This window comes from Rhinopithecus bieti, unplaced genomic scaffold (genome assembly GCF_001698545.2).
Source record: "Rhinopithecus bieti isolate Rb0 unplaced genomic scaffold, ASM169854v2 scaffold_32422, whole genome shotgun sequence".
Lineage (NCBI taxonomy): Eukaryota > Metazoa > Chordata > Mammalia > Primates > Cercopithecidae > Rhinopithecus > Rhinopithecus bieti.
This window is the reverse complement of record NW_016814631.1, coordinates 2,840,440-2,855,624: the sequence shown is the minus strand read 5'-3', so window position 1 is coordinate 2,855,624 and position 15,185 is coordinate 2,840,440. Positions and strand designations below refer to the sequence as shown.

Below are 15,185 nucleotides of genomic sequence, written 5' to 3'. Positions count from 1 at the left end.
GAGGGGGAGATGCGCTCTTATTTTTTGAATTTCCAGCTTTTCTGCACTGCTTTTTTCCCATCTTTGTGGTTTTATCTGCCTTTGGTCTTTGATGATGGTGATGTACTCATGGGATTTTGGTGTGGGTGTCCTTTCTCTTTGTTAGTTTTCCTTATAACACTCAGGACCCTCAGCCGCAGGTCTGTTGGAGTTTGCTTGAGGTCCACTCCAGACCCTGTTTGCCTGGGTATCAGCAGTGGAGGCTGCAGAAGATAGAATATTGCTGAACAGCGAGTGTTGCTGTCTGATTCTTGCTCTGGAAGCTTAATCTCATGGGTGTACCCAGCCGTGTGAGGTGTGAGGTGTCAGTCTGCACCTAGTGGGGGATGTCTTCCAGTTAGGCTACTCAGGGGTCAGGGATCCACTTGAGCAGGCAGTCTGTCTGTTCTTAGATCTCAGCCTCCGTGCTGGGAAATCCACTGCTCTCTTCAAAGCTGTCAGACAGGGACATTTACCTCTGCGGAGGTTTAGCTATGCCCTGTCCCCAGAGGTGGAGTCTATAGAGGCAGGCAGGCCTCCTTGAGCTGTGGTGGGCTCCACCCAGTTCGAGCTTCCTGGCTGCTTTGTTTACCTACTTAAGCCTCAGCAATGGCAGGCGCCCCTCCCCCAGCCTTGCTGCCACTTTGCAGTTAGATCTCAGACTGCTGTGCTAGCAATGAGGGAGGCTCTGTGGGCGTGGTACCCTTTGGGCCAGGTGGGGGATATAATCTCCTGGTGTGTCGTTTGCTAAGACCCTTGGTAAAGTGCAGTATTAGTGTGGGAGTTACTCAGTTTTCCAGGTGTTGTGTTCTCAATTTCCTTTGGCCAGGAAAAGGAATTCCCTTCCCCCTTGCGCCTCCCAAGTGAGGTGATGCCTCGCCCTGCTTCAGCTCTTGGTGGTCGGGCAGCACCCGTGGACCAGTGCCAACTGTCCGACATACCCTAGTGAGATGAACCCGGTACCTCAGTTGAAAATGCAAAAATCACCTGTCTTCTGTGTCGCTCACGCTGAGAGCTGGAGGCTGGAGCTGTTCCTATTTGGCCATCTTGGGCGCGGTCTCTCCTCTTCCTTATATCTCCTGTTTATTCCTTCTCCTCCTCCTCCTTCACTATTGTTCTTCTCTCTTCTTCCCCCTTCCTTCTCCTTTTTCTTCCTCCTCCCTCCTCCTTCATCTTCCCTTCTCCTTTTCCTTGTCTTCTTTATCCTCCTCCTCTTCCTCTTCCTCCTCCTGCTCCTCCTCCTTCCTTATCCTCATCCTCCTTATCCTTATAGGGTTCTCTGAGCATTTTGGATCTGTGATTTGATGTCTTTCAGTTATTTTGACAAGTTCTTAGCTATTATCTTTTAAAATATATTTTATTCCTTGTTTTCTCTCTCTTTTCCTTGGAGTTTCTAGTTATACGTTCATTAGACCATTGGTATTGTCTTATAGTTCTAGGATTTTTTTGTTTCTTTTTTCCCCACTCTTTTTTCTTTGTTAAACAGTTTGAGTAATTTCTATTGATTTATCTGCAAGTTCAACAATATTTCTTCAGCTGTGTGCAGTCTGAATTAATGCATTATTAATAATGACATCAGTGTTTTGATCTCTAATATTTTTCCTTAAGATTTCCTTTTTTGTTGTTCTGTGGTTTCTATTTTTGTGCCGAAATTCCCCATATGTTCATGTATGTTGTCTGCTTTTTCCAGTAGGTCTTTCAACCTATGAATCATAGGTGTTGTAAAATACCTTTCTGAAAGGTCTAGCATCAGGGTCATCCCTGGGCCTTGTTTTGTTGACTTTCTTATGTTTTGGCAGTGGTTTATTTCTTCTTACAGTTTTGGGTATTTCATAAGTTTTGAATGAGTGTTGGGCCTTGTGACAGAAAAATAGTAGAGGCTGAGTCAAATAGTGTTTGTTGAGAAGTCAGCATTTGTCTCTCTCTCAGACTTTTTGGATGGAGGGTTGCATCAGTCTAGTTATTTACTGAATTCATTTTGGGTTTTGTTATTGCCATAGTCACTGTTAACTGCAAATTCCTTCAGTAGTCATATTCTGTTTTCTGTGCTTTGTGTAATGTGAGGTTTTGAGAGGGTTTTTTCATAGTTTCTCTGCTCTGCCCTCAGGTTTAGAGGTTTCTTCTTTGCTGTGTCATGGCATGGGGGTTATCTCTCTTTGGGCTCTGTAGTAGACTGCTGTTATTTATTATTTAATCCTGGGATTGTGGTGGGTGTCATAGTTCTTGATTTTTTTGTATAGCTTCATTTTCTGGCAGACTCTGTGAGCCTGGGTCTTAGAGGTGGATCTTTCTGTTTTTGCTCTCTTCTCTGTGGTAACCAAACTTTGTCTTGGATTTGTGGGCACTTTGGGCATGAGTTTCCTGTACATTTCCCAGCATTTGCAGACCTCTGCTTCATACTGCTGTGGTGTCTTACTCTCAAGTAGATTTTCTATCTTTTTTTTTCCCCCCAGGAGCATATAGCTTTTCTTTTAATCCTTCTTCAGAAGCAGTGAAGCTTTACTGAGCTCTTAGGACCAGAGAATTTCCTGCCTTTGCCCCAAAGGCATATAGGATTTGTTTCAACCCTTTCTCCAATGGCTTAAATTTTTTGTTTTGTGTTGGGCAATGGCCTAGAGAAGTGGCAAGGTTCTGTGCTTGTCCCTCAGTGCAGCCACTAACTAGCTACATTCCTGCACCAAGTTGGGGTCTCTCTGGTCTGCAGCTGTACCCCCAGTTGTCTTCCTGAGAATCCAGGGCAGGACAATGGAAAAGAGCTGCTGCCTGGAGCTCCCAGTTTTTCTAAACTATCATGCTAGCTCATACTCAGGCTTTAAAAATTTAACATTTCATCTCGTTTCTTCTTATTTGCTTTCATGGCAGTCATCTCTGCTATCCCTGCCCTGCCAAAGCTGTAACATTTTTGTGAGTCCTATCTCTCCCAGAAGGATTTATTACTCTCTAGAATTCATTTTGCTTGTTTACCTTATAATCTCAGGTCTCTAAAGGGTTCAAGAAAAGTTGCAATTGTTTTTTTCAGATTGGTTCTTTGTCACTGTTATGTTTCTAGATTCTAAGGAAAAATGGAATACTCTCTTCACCTCTTTTTTATATGCCATTCTTGCATCTTGATTTCCTTCATTCAGATATCTTAAGAATTTTTCTTAATATCTTGGAGTTTGTTGTAAGTCAAGACATGAGTATTCTTTTTCGTATTTGATCATTATATTCATCAAAGTAGTACTCATACTCAAAGTAATACATATATAAAAAGGCAGAATTTATACAAATTAATAGTGTAAAAACTCAAGGTTTATAATTTAAAACACCAAAATATCCTGTTCTCCTTCCTTGCCGCTGGGCATTTCTGCTTCCCCTTTGCCAGAGGCAACCACTTTACCACCTGTTGTAACTATTTATTTTATTATTTACCACTATCGGTAGTTTGTGCTATCTCTTGGTTTCTCATGTTTAAATATTATGAGAAGTAATATAAAAGTGAAAATATTAAATGTACTTTCTACTATGGAAAATGAGGATTTAACTCTGGTATATACTCCACACATACACTTTTCTACATCTTTCTATCCCCAAAGTCTTTACCACTGAAGCAGATCATGCAGTTTTTTTCGTTCCTTTTCCCAACCTCCACCCTACCCAACCCTTAGAGCTCTTTATCTTCTTCTTGTATTGCAGATTGATGGAGAGGCCTGCTTCAGAGCTGGTGTTTAAGTTCTTCTCTTCACCATTAACCTGAAATTTCTTTGGCCTCTGTCCTTTGTTGAGTTGACTGTTTTTTGGACAGTTTCCCTTGTTCTTGGTTTACTTTCTTGTTTTGATAGAGTTCATACTTTAGGACCTTGTGAAGGATACATGGGAAGTAAACGTTTTTTTGAGATCTTGTAGTCTGAAATTTCTTTATATTTCCCACACACGTAATAGTTTTTTTCTAAGATGTAATTCTAAATTGGAGGTAAATTTTCACAGAGTTGGGAAGGCATCACACCCTTGTCTTGTACATCCCACCATTACTGTTAAAATTTCAACACCTGACTCTTCAGCCTGTATATGAAACTTTTACCCTTCTCCTCCCTCTCAATGCTTTTCTGACTTTTTATTTTCTCAGGGGTTCTGAGATATGTGTATTTTTTATGTGTATTTGATAAATTATGTTGAACATTTGAGTTTTAATCTAGAAATTCATATACTTTGGAACTGAGAAATTTCTTATATTATTTCTTTAATAATTTCTCTCCTTTTATTTTTGCTGTTATTTATCTCTGGGATGCTGTTAATCTTATGGATGGTCTTGTGATTTTTCTTTTCTCCCTCCATTTCTGTTTTTGTTGTTGTTCTGTTTTCTAGGAAGAGTTCCTCAAGTTTGTTTTCCAGTCCCTCTCTGAAATTTTCACTTCAGCTATTATATTTTTGATTTCCCAGAGTTCTTCCTCATTCTCAGAATATTCCTTTTTATGGCTTCCTATTCTTGTTTAATGGGTGTAGTATTTCTGTTATGTGCCTGAGGAATTTTTGTTGTTGTTGTTGCATTTTTTTCCTTCTGTTCTCCTCATTATCTTTTTGTTCCTTGTGGGTTGGAACCCTGGATGTGTCTTCTGAGGGGGAAATGAGAAAAGAGGCTCGGAATCTTATTTTTCAGTATGAAACCTTGGAACTCCATCTCCTTATTTGCAGGGTAACACACGGATTTCACCCTCAACTATGCCTGGTATCCAGCGCCTCTCTGTTTTAGCCTCTTCCAACAGGAAACCCTTATTAGGAAGGAGTGGGCACCTGGCTGCTTGGGGTCGAAGAGGTGATAGGGAGATTTCATAATACCTTGAAAAGACTTCCAGACAGTCTTTCTGTTTCAGCCCCTTCCAGGATTTATCTTTAAAGTACCAGGTGTACTCCTAATTCTGGAGGCTTTCTAGGATTCTGGGTGACACATCACCTTACTGTTAGCTCTTTGTTGGCTTCTTCCTCTGCAGGTTAGGTTTCAGTCACTCACATCTGCTAAGCTAACTACAACTTGTTCATCTGCTTTCCAATTTTCAGACTTTGACTTACCTCCTGCTGTTGTCTCCTATATTAATTTGCTATAAAGAACTGCTAGAGATTGGGTAATTTATAAACGAAGAGGTTTAATTGACTCACAGTTCTGTGGGGCTGGCTGGGGAGGCCTCAGGAAACTTACAATTGTGCCAAAAGGCACCTCTTCACAGGGCAGCAGGAGAGAGAAATGAGTGCCAAGTAAAAGGGGAAGCCCCTTATAAAGCCATCAGAACTTGTCAGACTCATTCACCACCAAGAGAGTAACATGAGGGAACCACCCACTTGATTCAGTTATCTCTACCTGGTCCCACCCTTGATATGTGGGGATTATTACAATTCAAGGTGAGATTTGGGTGGGGACACAGAGCCAAACCATATCATCTCCTTTTCTATTTCTCGTTTGTGTCTGAGGGGTACAATAGAAGAAATACAGAAAGTAAGGATCAGGAGATGAACTGTACTTTATGCCTGCTGGGTTTCTCCTTTCCAAGAGAGAAATTCTTGTAGTAATTACTGTGACCTCATCTCTCCTGACCTCTTTCCCTTACTCTTCAAACAATGATCTTTAACAGAAAGAAATTTTGAAATTAAGCATAGCTCTCAGGTGAAAATCAAATGTTACCTACTGGATAAATTGTATAATATATATATTTTTTGAGATGGAGTTTCACTGTTGTTGCCCAGGCTGGTGTACAGTGGCATGATCTCAGCTCACTGCAACCTCCACCTCCCGGGTTCAAGCAATTCTCCTGCCTCAGCCTCCCGAGTAGCTGGGATTAAAGGCATGTGCCAACATGCCTGGCTAATTTTGTAGTTTTAGTAGAGACAGGGGTTCTTCATGTTGGTCAGGCTGGTCTCGAACTCCCGACCTCAGGTGAGCCGCTTTCCTCGGCTTCCCAAAGTGCTGGGATTACAGGCTTGAGTTACCATGTCCAGCCAGTTGTACAGTATTAAGGTAACATAAACAATGTAAGGATAGAAGAAATTAGTTTAGTCGAATAAAACAGATTTTATTAATTCCACTAATTAAAAATGAAAAACTTGTTTGGAAGACCAGAATCCTGTGTCTAATGGTAGAACTGCTCCAGGATTCTTGAAACATAATTACTTCTCTGAGAACCTAAATAGTTGTCAGCACTTTGATAAATACAGGCTATGTTTTGGAGGTATGAATAAAATTAAAAGTAAGGTAGGAATGTAAAAGAAAAATTGAACATGCTTTGTTTCTTTCTGTTCACCAGGTTTTCATGTGAATAATGACTTTAGCTGCTTTTCAAAATCTTTTAAATTTCTTTCATCCCTTGGAACTGTCTAGTTCTGTTTTCTCTCATTTGTTTTTGCAGTAGTCCTTTCCATCCGGGCCATACCTTTAGAGCATTCTTCTTAATAGTTCCAAACTCTGTTCTTCATCTCACTGTTTTTCTTTTCATTCTTAGATAGCACAGTTTTACTTAATCTGTAACTTTTTTGTTCATTCCTTCCTTTAGCTCTTTTTTCTCTCCTGATAATGATAGTACAAAGGTAGCATGATTACTCTCCTCTAGTTAAAAGACATAGTTTGACATCCTGGCACTTGCGCATATTATCTGTGTGACCTCACAGTAATTACAGGAACTCTAACCCTAGTTTGCTTGTCTGTAAAATTGAATGTTAATATCACTTATCTTACCAAATTTTTGTGAGAATAGAAAATGAGATAATCCATATTTATACAAAACACTTAGCACGTTAGCAACCACACTTTTAAATCTTAAGTGTTAGCTTTTAGCTATTACTACTATCAGTCTATTTTATTACATAGTAATTTCTCTCTTGTGAAGGATGCCTGTGTTAACATTTTGCAGTCAAAGGTTATAGCAGCAATCTCTCAGGTTGGTAAATGTGGTTGAAGACAGGAATTGGTGTTTTAAAGAGATAAACGAGCTAATTAGAGAAAGAGATGCTCCCTAGTTCATATGAAGCTGCTGGTTGTTTCTAACATACTGTCAACTTACTCTTCAGGATTCTTTATTTTCAGTTTTGCTTCTGCTGTCTGCCACTATATCTTTCCTTGTCACCCTAAGACATATAATTAAAAAGGAATGAATTCAATAAGAACAACTTTTTTAAAAAAATGAACATGGGTAAACTATTTGCAGCAATTGTATTTTGTGTTTGTATCTAGGCTTAATTATCTATTTTACCTTTGACCGTTAACATAAATATAAAATGCTGATCATCATAAGAGATAAGTTACCAGCTGTACAGAAAGATAATATAACTAAAGTCACTTATTAATTTGATTTGAATACTTAGTACTACAAAGCATATATATTTCAGAATGCATTTTATACCAAACACTAAGCATTTGGCAAAAGTCAGAGTATTACATGTTTTGCTTAAAGTTAGGACTTAGTTTTCAATTTTTTTGTATATGTCATTGGCAGTATTTGGTGACCCTTACCGTAGGACTTTTCTAGGTAGACATAGTAACATTTTTGTTCATAGAAATGTTTGATTGTTAGATTGTTAATTTGACCTCAGGAATCATACAAAAGCTCTTTTGGACACTTAAGCATTTGTGGCGATGATTATTTACTATTTTAATAAGATTTACTTTTTGGCCAGGTGTGATGGCTCACGCTTGTAATCCCAGCACTTTGGGAGGCCAAGGCGGGCGAATCATTTGAGGTCAGGAGTTTGAGACCAGCCTGGCCAACATGGTGAAACCCCATCTCTACTAAAAATACAAAAATTAGCCGGGCATTGTGGCAGGCACTTCTAATCCCAGCTACTCAGGAGGCTGAGGCAGGAGAATCCTTGAACCTGGGAGGCAGAGGTTGCAATGAGCCGAGACCAAGCCATTGCACTCCAGCCTGGACGACAGAATGAGATTCTGTCTCAAAAAAAAAAGATTTGTTTTTTCATCACCTAGCTAGAGCTTATGTTCTATATAATACATATATTGAATATTGGCTTTATTTATGCCTTGAATTATAAATTTACATGATTAGACAAAAGCAGAAGGACATAAGAAGTAGATTTAGGTGCAGAAGAGGAATGATATCTTTCATGTTAGTTTCTTTTGTAGCCGTCGTCCCAGGGTCAGAGATAGAATATGCAGAATAACCATGTGAGAGGACTTTGCCTTTGCTTAATTGATTAGTCACCTTTTTTTCCTCCTTTTTGAATAAGCCTGTTTCTCTGATTTGATTTAATCTTTCAGACAGGGGAAAACAAAGGATGGAGTGGTCCAAAGCCTGGGTTTCCTGAACCAACAAATAATAGTAAGTTCTCATTTTTATGTTATCTGCACTTGGTGTTCATCAGTGGCTCAGTGACTAGCTGTCACTGGGATTGGTTGGGTCTATCTAGATCTGAGAGACTGTGTTAAGTATTGTGGAGGGTACAAAAGAGTCCTGGTGTTTGCTTTCCTGGAACTGACAGAATAGCTAGAAAACTGAGACATAGATACACTTAACACAGTTAAACCATTGCAAACAGAGTGCCATTTAATGATCACATGCCTTTTTAAAGTTGCCATTTTACTGAAACAACATTATAAAAAATATAGAAATATAAAAAATAATACAAAATAATTTTCATAAGAAAATAAGTAATTATCTGTAAGCTGATTATGCTATCAAATCAACTTTCAAAGTTCCCAATTATTTTTGTATGCACCCAAATTTATATATAATTATGATACGCATAAAATTTTATTGTGTTTTCACTTAACATTGCCTATAGCATTTTTTGTGTTTTGCTGAGCCATTAAAAGTTTAATATTATTAAATCACTAAGTGAAATGTCAGAAATGTAAGAATAAAATTGGTTAATTTTGTTCCACTTACAGTATTGTCAAACACTTAAAAAACAATTTCAGTTTACAGATTTTTTTCAAATGTATGTGATCAAGATATTTTGCATTAGACATTTAGACATTTTTCCTTAATTCTCTCCCTCACTTCTTGAAAAGCATCTATTTCACTGAAGTGACCATTTTACTGTAAATCAGTGAATCAAAACATTTGGCTAGTGAAAACACCCAGTCTATCCCATTTCCAGCCTATCTGTCTTCTTTATAACCTCTGGACCCTGAAAAAGCTTAAATCTGTGAATTATCGTAATCCATGGTTTTAATCTTTGATATTAGAGGCTCATCTGTTGATGTATAATGAAATTAGTAACAAATTCTTATCAAAATATGCTCATAAGAATTGAATTCTTGGATTATCAAAACTAGCCTCTTGAAAAGAATATTTCAGTGAGGTAATGGCATTTTGGGGTTGCTTTCTGGGAATAATTTAAATTAATGTGCTTCGAAGCCCTTGGCCTATATAAATAGTGGTGATAAATATGATGGCCTTAGCACATAGCCGAAGGAAAAAATGGAATCAGTTCAGGGTTCCTAGAGTTTGTGTTCAGTTCATTTGATGTTTGAATATATTGGTTTATAATGATTTGGTGACGGAATGTAATCAACATGAAATTGATTGCAGTTTTATGTAAAGTACTTAGCACAGTACCTGTTTCCTAGTAAGCACTTAATGAATGTTGATTTCCTTCCATGCCTCCTCCCTCTTTTCTTTTATAGAAATGATACTATTCTTTGTAGGCTTGCCAGAAATTCCATTCTTATACTTTTGTCTGTCAGATGTTTTGTGCATACATATGGTGACCAAGAATATATAGCTTATTATTGAGTAATTACATTTTGGCACTGAATATTTTTTCAAAGAATATAAACATTATGTATTTCAATTAGTTATTAACTTGACAATTTTAACATGAAATCTCTTTATAGATAACCTGCAAGCTCCATCATTAAACAGTGATGTTTTGGCCCCTAGTTTTATGTGTTTTTTTTTTTTTAACTTGCTAAGGGATACATCTCATGGGATGACAAGTGGGAGATACTTCTTTCCTGTGCAGATATGGGAAGGAATATCACAAAGAGGCCAGTTTAAGTGATCAGAAATATGTAAGAATGCATAACGGGTTTGCTTGAGACATAAAGTTAGAAGTGAGAAAACTATTTGAAGCCAGCTTAAAACTTAACCGGACGGTTAATGCTTTAGGAATTCCTGGTCTACAATGGTTCAGATTAAGCCTTTGAAATAAAAATGTTCTGTTATCCCTTCCCAGCTGTAAGGAGATGAGGAAGCTGCTCTAAGAGTTCTTCGAATGAACACTGGATTGTCCCTTCCTCAGGTTACCATAGAGGATAAGGGCAGCCCAGCTCTGAAAAGTAGCTGTTTCATTCCCCAAGGGTTAGTTCTCACAAGTGAAACCTGAGTCCCCTTAAATGGCACTTAAATACAACATTAGGAAGAAGTTGGGCTGTGCTTAGGAATTGATCATTCAGATGATGGACCAGTTAGCTGAAAATTAATTCAAATTCATATATTATGGTAATATTTAGGTTAACTTCTTAATCAGTTTCTTAAGTTTGAAATTGTATTCTAAATGATTTCTGTCCTGTGAAGAATACCAGAGTTAGCATTTTGCAGGCAAAGGTTAGAACATGGCACATGTGGGGGAAGACAGGAATTTGAGATTGCCAGTGCTGGCAGCCTCACTGACATACTGTCTGACCTTGAACAACTCAATTTACATCTTATTATTCAATTTCCTCTGTTAAGAGTTATGCATACTAATTTATAATGTTGAGAATCTTTAATTATGTAACATTTATAAAATGATTAACCATCCTTGAATAACACCTGAAAAGGTAACATATTACTTTGTGAAAAACACTATCATCATGAAATGGCAAGCTCACTGTGGTTTTTTGTTTGTTTGTGTTGTTAAACTCTACATTGCTTCAAAATTGTAGTTTTAAAGATCAAATTTTTAGCCACCCATTATTTGGATAAATAATACGAAATTAGCTTGGAACCATAATGTACAAAAATGAAAAGAAGGGAATGCAGAATTGGAAAGGGGAAAGAAGGAATTTTAATCTGGCATAGCTAGCACCTAACTATAAGTAGACAAAAAACATTAATGTACATGTGCATTTAATTTTTGAAGTGGAAGATATTTTTTAAAAGACTACAGTCATAGGAAACTGCTAACAATTACAAGTAGAAAATAGTTTAAATGGTTTTGCAAGTGATTGTGATTACATAGCCTGGTTTCTCAATTTATTTTCCTTGCTTGATTGCCTGCAGATTTAAAATATGGACCTAATTTTTGGGTGCTGCTCAGGCTTTCTTCATTGCACTGAAATGTAGCAGAAGGTAGACTATTCTAAGTGTGTTTTTGTCCTTTGAATCACTGTAATAGTTATGTTGAAGTATAGGGACACATAACTCTGTAATGTGAGGTTTATGTTAAGTTTAGCATGGGGCAGTTTTGTGCTTGGTATACACATAAAAAACTAGATTTTACAGATGAATGACTAACTTTTAAAAAAAAAAATCATGAATTTTAAAGATTTACTGACGGCTCTTGGAAAACTTTGTAAAATATTTAGATACAGTTCAGCTGATAATATCTCTTTTTGTATTCACATTCCATGTTTCTTATTAATACAGGCTTTTACTTAAAAGCAGGTTCATAGTTTCTTAAAGGTGAACTGTAGCTTAATTCAAGATTGGACTAAGCTCAAAGGTATTCACTGGTATGTGCCGAATCCACCCACTAAAAGATTATCCGGAGCATTTTTCACATAAGTATTTTCCGTTAACCTTTTAAAAGTTTTATTTAGCCCCTGTGAAATATGCTGGCACTTCTGAGTTCATTAGAGATGACCAAAGACTTGTGGGATGGGATAGCATTCTTATTGACCTCTTTAGGATCTTAGTTGACTCACCAAGATTTTTGTCACTTTTGTTTCGTATGCCTGTATTATTAAACACTGAACGTCCTGAAACCAGGAGGCTACCCTGTCCCAGTGATATGACATTGGGTAGATTGCCTACTGGTTTCCTGAATGCTGTGTACTATATTTAGAACCTCTAGTGTTTATTATTTTTTTGTTGGGGCTGGGGAGTGGGGGATAGAAGGGTGGTGTATAAGTGTTGGACTTTTAAGGTAATAGATTGATATATACTTTCTTTAATAGTTTTTTGAGAGCATTCCCTGAACAAATTCCCTTTGGGGTTCCCATAGTAGAAACCACTTTGTAGTGAGACAAAACAGTTGAAGCCAATTGGATGTAAATATAAAGCCGAGTGATCCAACTTAATTATTTATTTCGACATAAATAATGTATTAGAAATGTAAGAATGTAGCCAGCTTTTAGTGGTCTTATTTAGAAGGATTGGTGGGTTACTTGTACTGGGCATCCCAGTCCCTGAATACCTGATTGCTTTCAAACAAAGGTCCCGTAAATAGAGGCCTATCTGAAGCAATTGGGAGCAATGGGAACATACACATTCTCATTGCTGTCCATTTGAGACTGCAGATAGAATTGCTCCTTCTCCCCTGAACACAGGAGGAAAGATCCAAGTATTTCAGAATGATATCATCCTTCTTTTACATTGATGGCTGTGTTTTAGACCTACCTGAGTGGTGAGAAGCTATAGTCTTTAAAAAATTACATTGACAAGAATTCTCCTTTCTTGCCTACTGAATCTAGGAAGGAAGATTAGAGGTAGTGTTAAGCTTGCCTCTGTTTTAGTCATACCAGTTGAGTCTGTCTTTAAAGGTCCATTGATTTAAAGGAAAAATAATCTGAAATTAGAAAGTAAGTTTTAATCAGATTAGCACAGATAACATGTCTTTCTGAAATATTCTCAGGAAAGATTTAATGAATTTAAATTGTTATGATTTTTTAAACTTGCTTGACTCATTTTACACATAAAAGATATCAGATACTTTTTTTTTAAATGAGCATTTTAGGATGCATTTTTTCATTGCAACATGATAGTGTTTTAAGCATAAGAACAAAGAATGAAACCATAAAGTAAAAAAGATGGATTTATATACATAAATGCTAAAAACAAGTTCAAGGAGCAGCATAAGAAAATAAAAAGGCAAATGACAGCATAAATTGCAGCATAGCAACAAATAGAATATATGCAAAGAACACATAAAAGTCAATTTTTTTTAAAAAGGCAAACACCCCAATAGCCAGAGGTCTTAAGAAGACAATTAAAAAGAGCAGATAAGAAATCATGAAAAAGTGTTTAGCAATCAGGAAAATGCAGATTAAAGATAAATGTTATGAAATTTCTGATCCACGCAAATTGTCAGGGATTTAAAAATGATACTTCCAACTGTTGGGGAAACAGACTGTCACATGCCGCTGACAGGAGTCTGACTTATTGCCATTCTGAAGGGAATTAGCCATGAGTATACAGAGTGTAGGCCCATTTCTTTCTTTTTTTTTTGAGATGGAGTCTCGCTCTGTCGCCCAGGCTGGAGTGCAGTGGCACCATCTCAGTTCACTGCAAGCTCTGCCTCCCGGGTTCGTGCCATTCTCCTGCCTCAGCCTCCCCAGTAGCTGCGACTACAGGTGCCCTCCACCACACCAGGCTAATTTTTTGTGTTTTTAGTAGAGATAGGATTTCATTGTGTTAGCCAGGATGGTCTCAATCTCCTGACCTCATGATCCACCCACCTTGGCCTCCCAAAGTGTTGGGATTACAGGCATCAGCCACCACACCTAGCGATAAATTTTATGTTTTAACAGCTAGGGAAGCAGAATTATCTGTATACTGAAGTCTTGAGGAAACTTTTCTGAACATAAGAAGAAACATAGTTTTCCAGAGTCTGAATGAAATTTCAGTTTCCAAAATGCATGCTGGAATTTAGAATATGTACTGTGTATTCTAAGAGGTATATGGGGATCAAAATGTGTTTAAAATTAGTATTTTCAAAATTAGGAGCAGACCGTAATGATAACAGATAAATATCTTGCAGAAATTCAAAGTCGAAGTATTAAGAACTAGTTAATTGCTTTTCTCTGTTAGCAAAGAAACTGTACAATAAACAAGGAGAAAACAAAGGTAATGCTCCTAATTACTCATTCAGTTTGTCTAGAAAGATGGAGTTTTATAAAATCTTAAAGTGTATTACAATTTGTGAAGAAACATTAACTGCTATTATTTTAAAGAAAATAGGCAATGTTTGATGCATAACGTATTTAACACTTATATAAGTTATGAAGCAAGATAATAAACACCCATGAACCCACCGCCCAATTTAAGAACTAGACATTACTATACCTTCATCTTCGTTTTCCTCTTTCATATCCCCCATTGGCTATGCTTCCCCTAGCAGAAGTAACCACTATCTCTGGATTTTATGTGTAGTCGCCCCACCCTTTATTCCTCATAATTTCATCAAATAAATTTGAGTCCTTATCAGTATTTATTTAATTTTGCTTTTTTTTTTAAACTTTAGAAAAATAGCATCATATGGTGTATTGTCCTCTGGAATTCTGCGCCCCCCTCACCCCCGTCCCCTCTATTTAAGATTGCAATTTATTATTATTTTATTTTGTTACATAAAGTATTTCATCCACTATGTGAATATCCTGTAATGATTTATCTGTTCGTCTGTTGGTCCACAGTTGGAATATTTTCAGGATTTTGTGATTATAAACAATATTATGAACATTTTTGAACATTTCTAGTGGTGCACATGTATAAGAGTTTCTGGGAATGGAATATGATATATGTAAGTTCAAATTTACAAGAAATACCAGTTGTTTCATAGTGGGAGAGCCCTTCAAAGTATCTAATTTCCCATGCTGTAACAAGTAGAAATCTTTTATCCTTTTTTACTTTCAATTTCTTTTTTGATAATGAATTTAGTTGAAGTTTAGTTCAAATTCCACTATTTCATTAATTTTATTTTCGTTTTCTATTTTACTTGGGTTTTGAATGGGGAAAACTAAAATGCAAAAGCTTTCCGTATTTTTTGTCCTCATTAGTGCAGTGGCCACACTGACCCTCAAGTAAGTAACTTAACGATTTTTTGTGTGTGTGTGTATTGTCTCAGAATTTATATATATAATTTATATACTTGTATATAAATGTATATACATTTTATACACACATATATATACACACACACACAAATTCGAATATATATTATTCAGTCCCCTAGCCTTTTGGACATGTTGTTCTACCCTTTTTATTTATTTATTTATTTATTTATTTATTTATTTATTTATTTATTATTTATTTATTTATTTTGTG

At 36.8% G+C, this 15,185-nt stretch overlaps 1 protein-coding gene across 7 annotated transcripts in view; it reads left to right on the top strand.

Annotated features, from left to right (window-relative positions):
* Positions 1-15,185, top strand: part of STAU2 (staufen double-stranded RNA binding protein 2) — a 344,502-nt gene that overhangs the window by 171,189 nt on the left and 158,128 nt on the right. For all 7 annotated transcript variants that reach the window (XM_017851604.1, XM_017851602.1, XM_017851600.1 and 4 more), the window contains one exon: positions 8,255-8,315. In XM_017851604.1, coding sequence (XP_017707093.1) covers positions 8,255-8,315 — 61 coding nt within the window. The remainder of the gene's footprint in view (positions 1-8,254; positions 8,316-15,185) is intronic.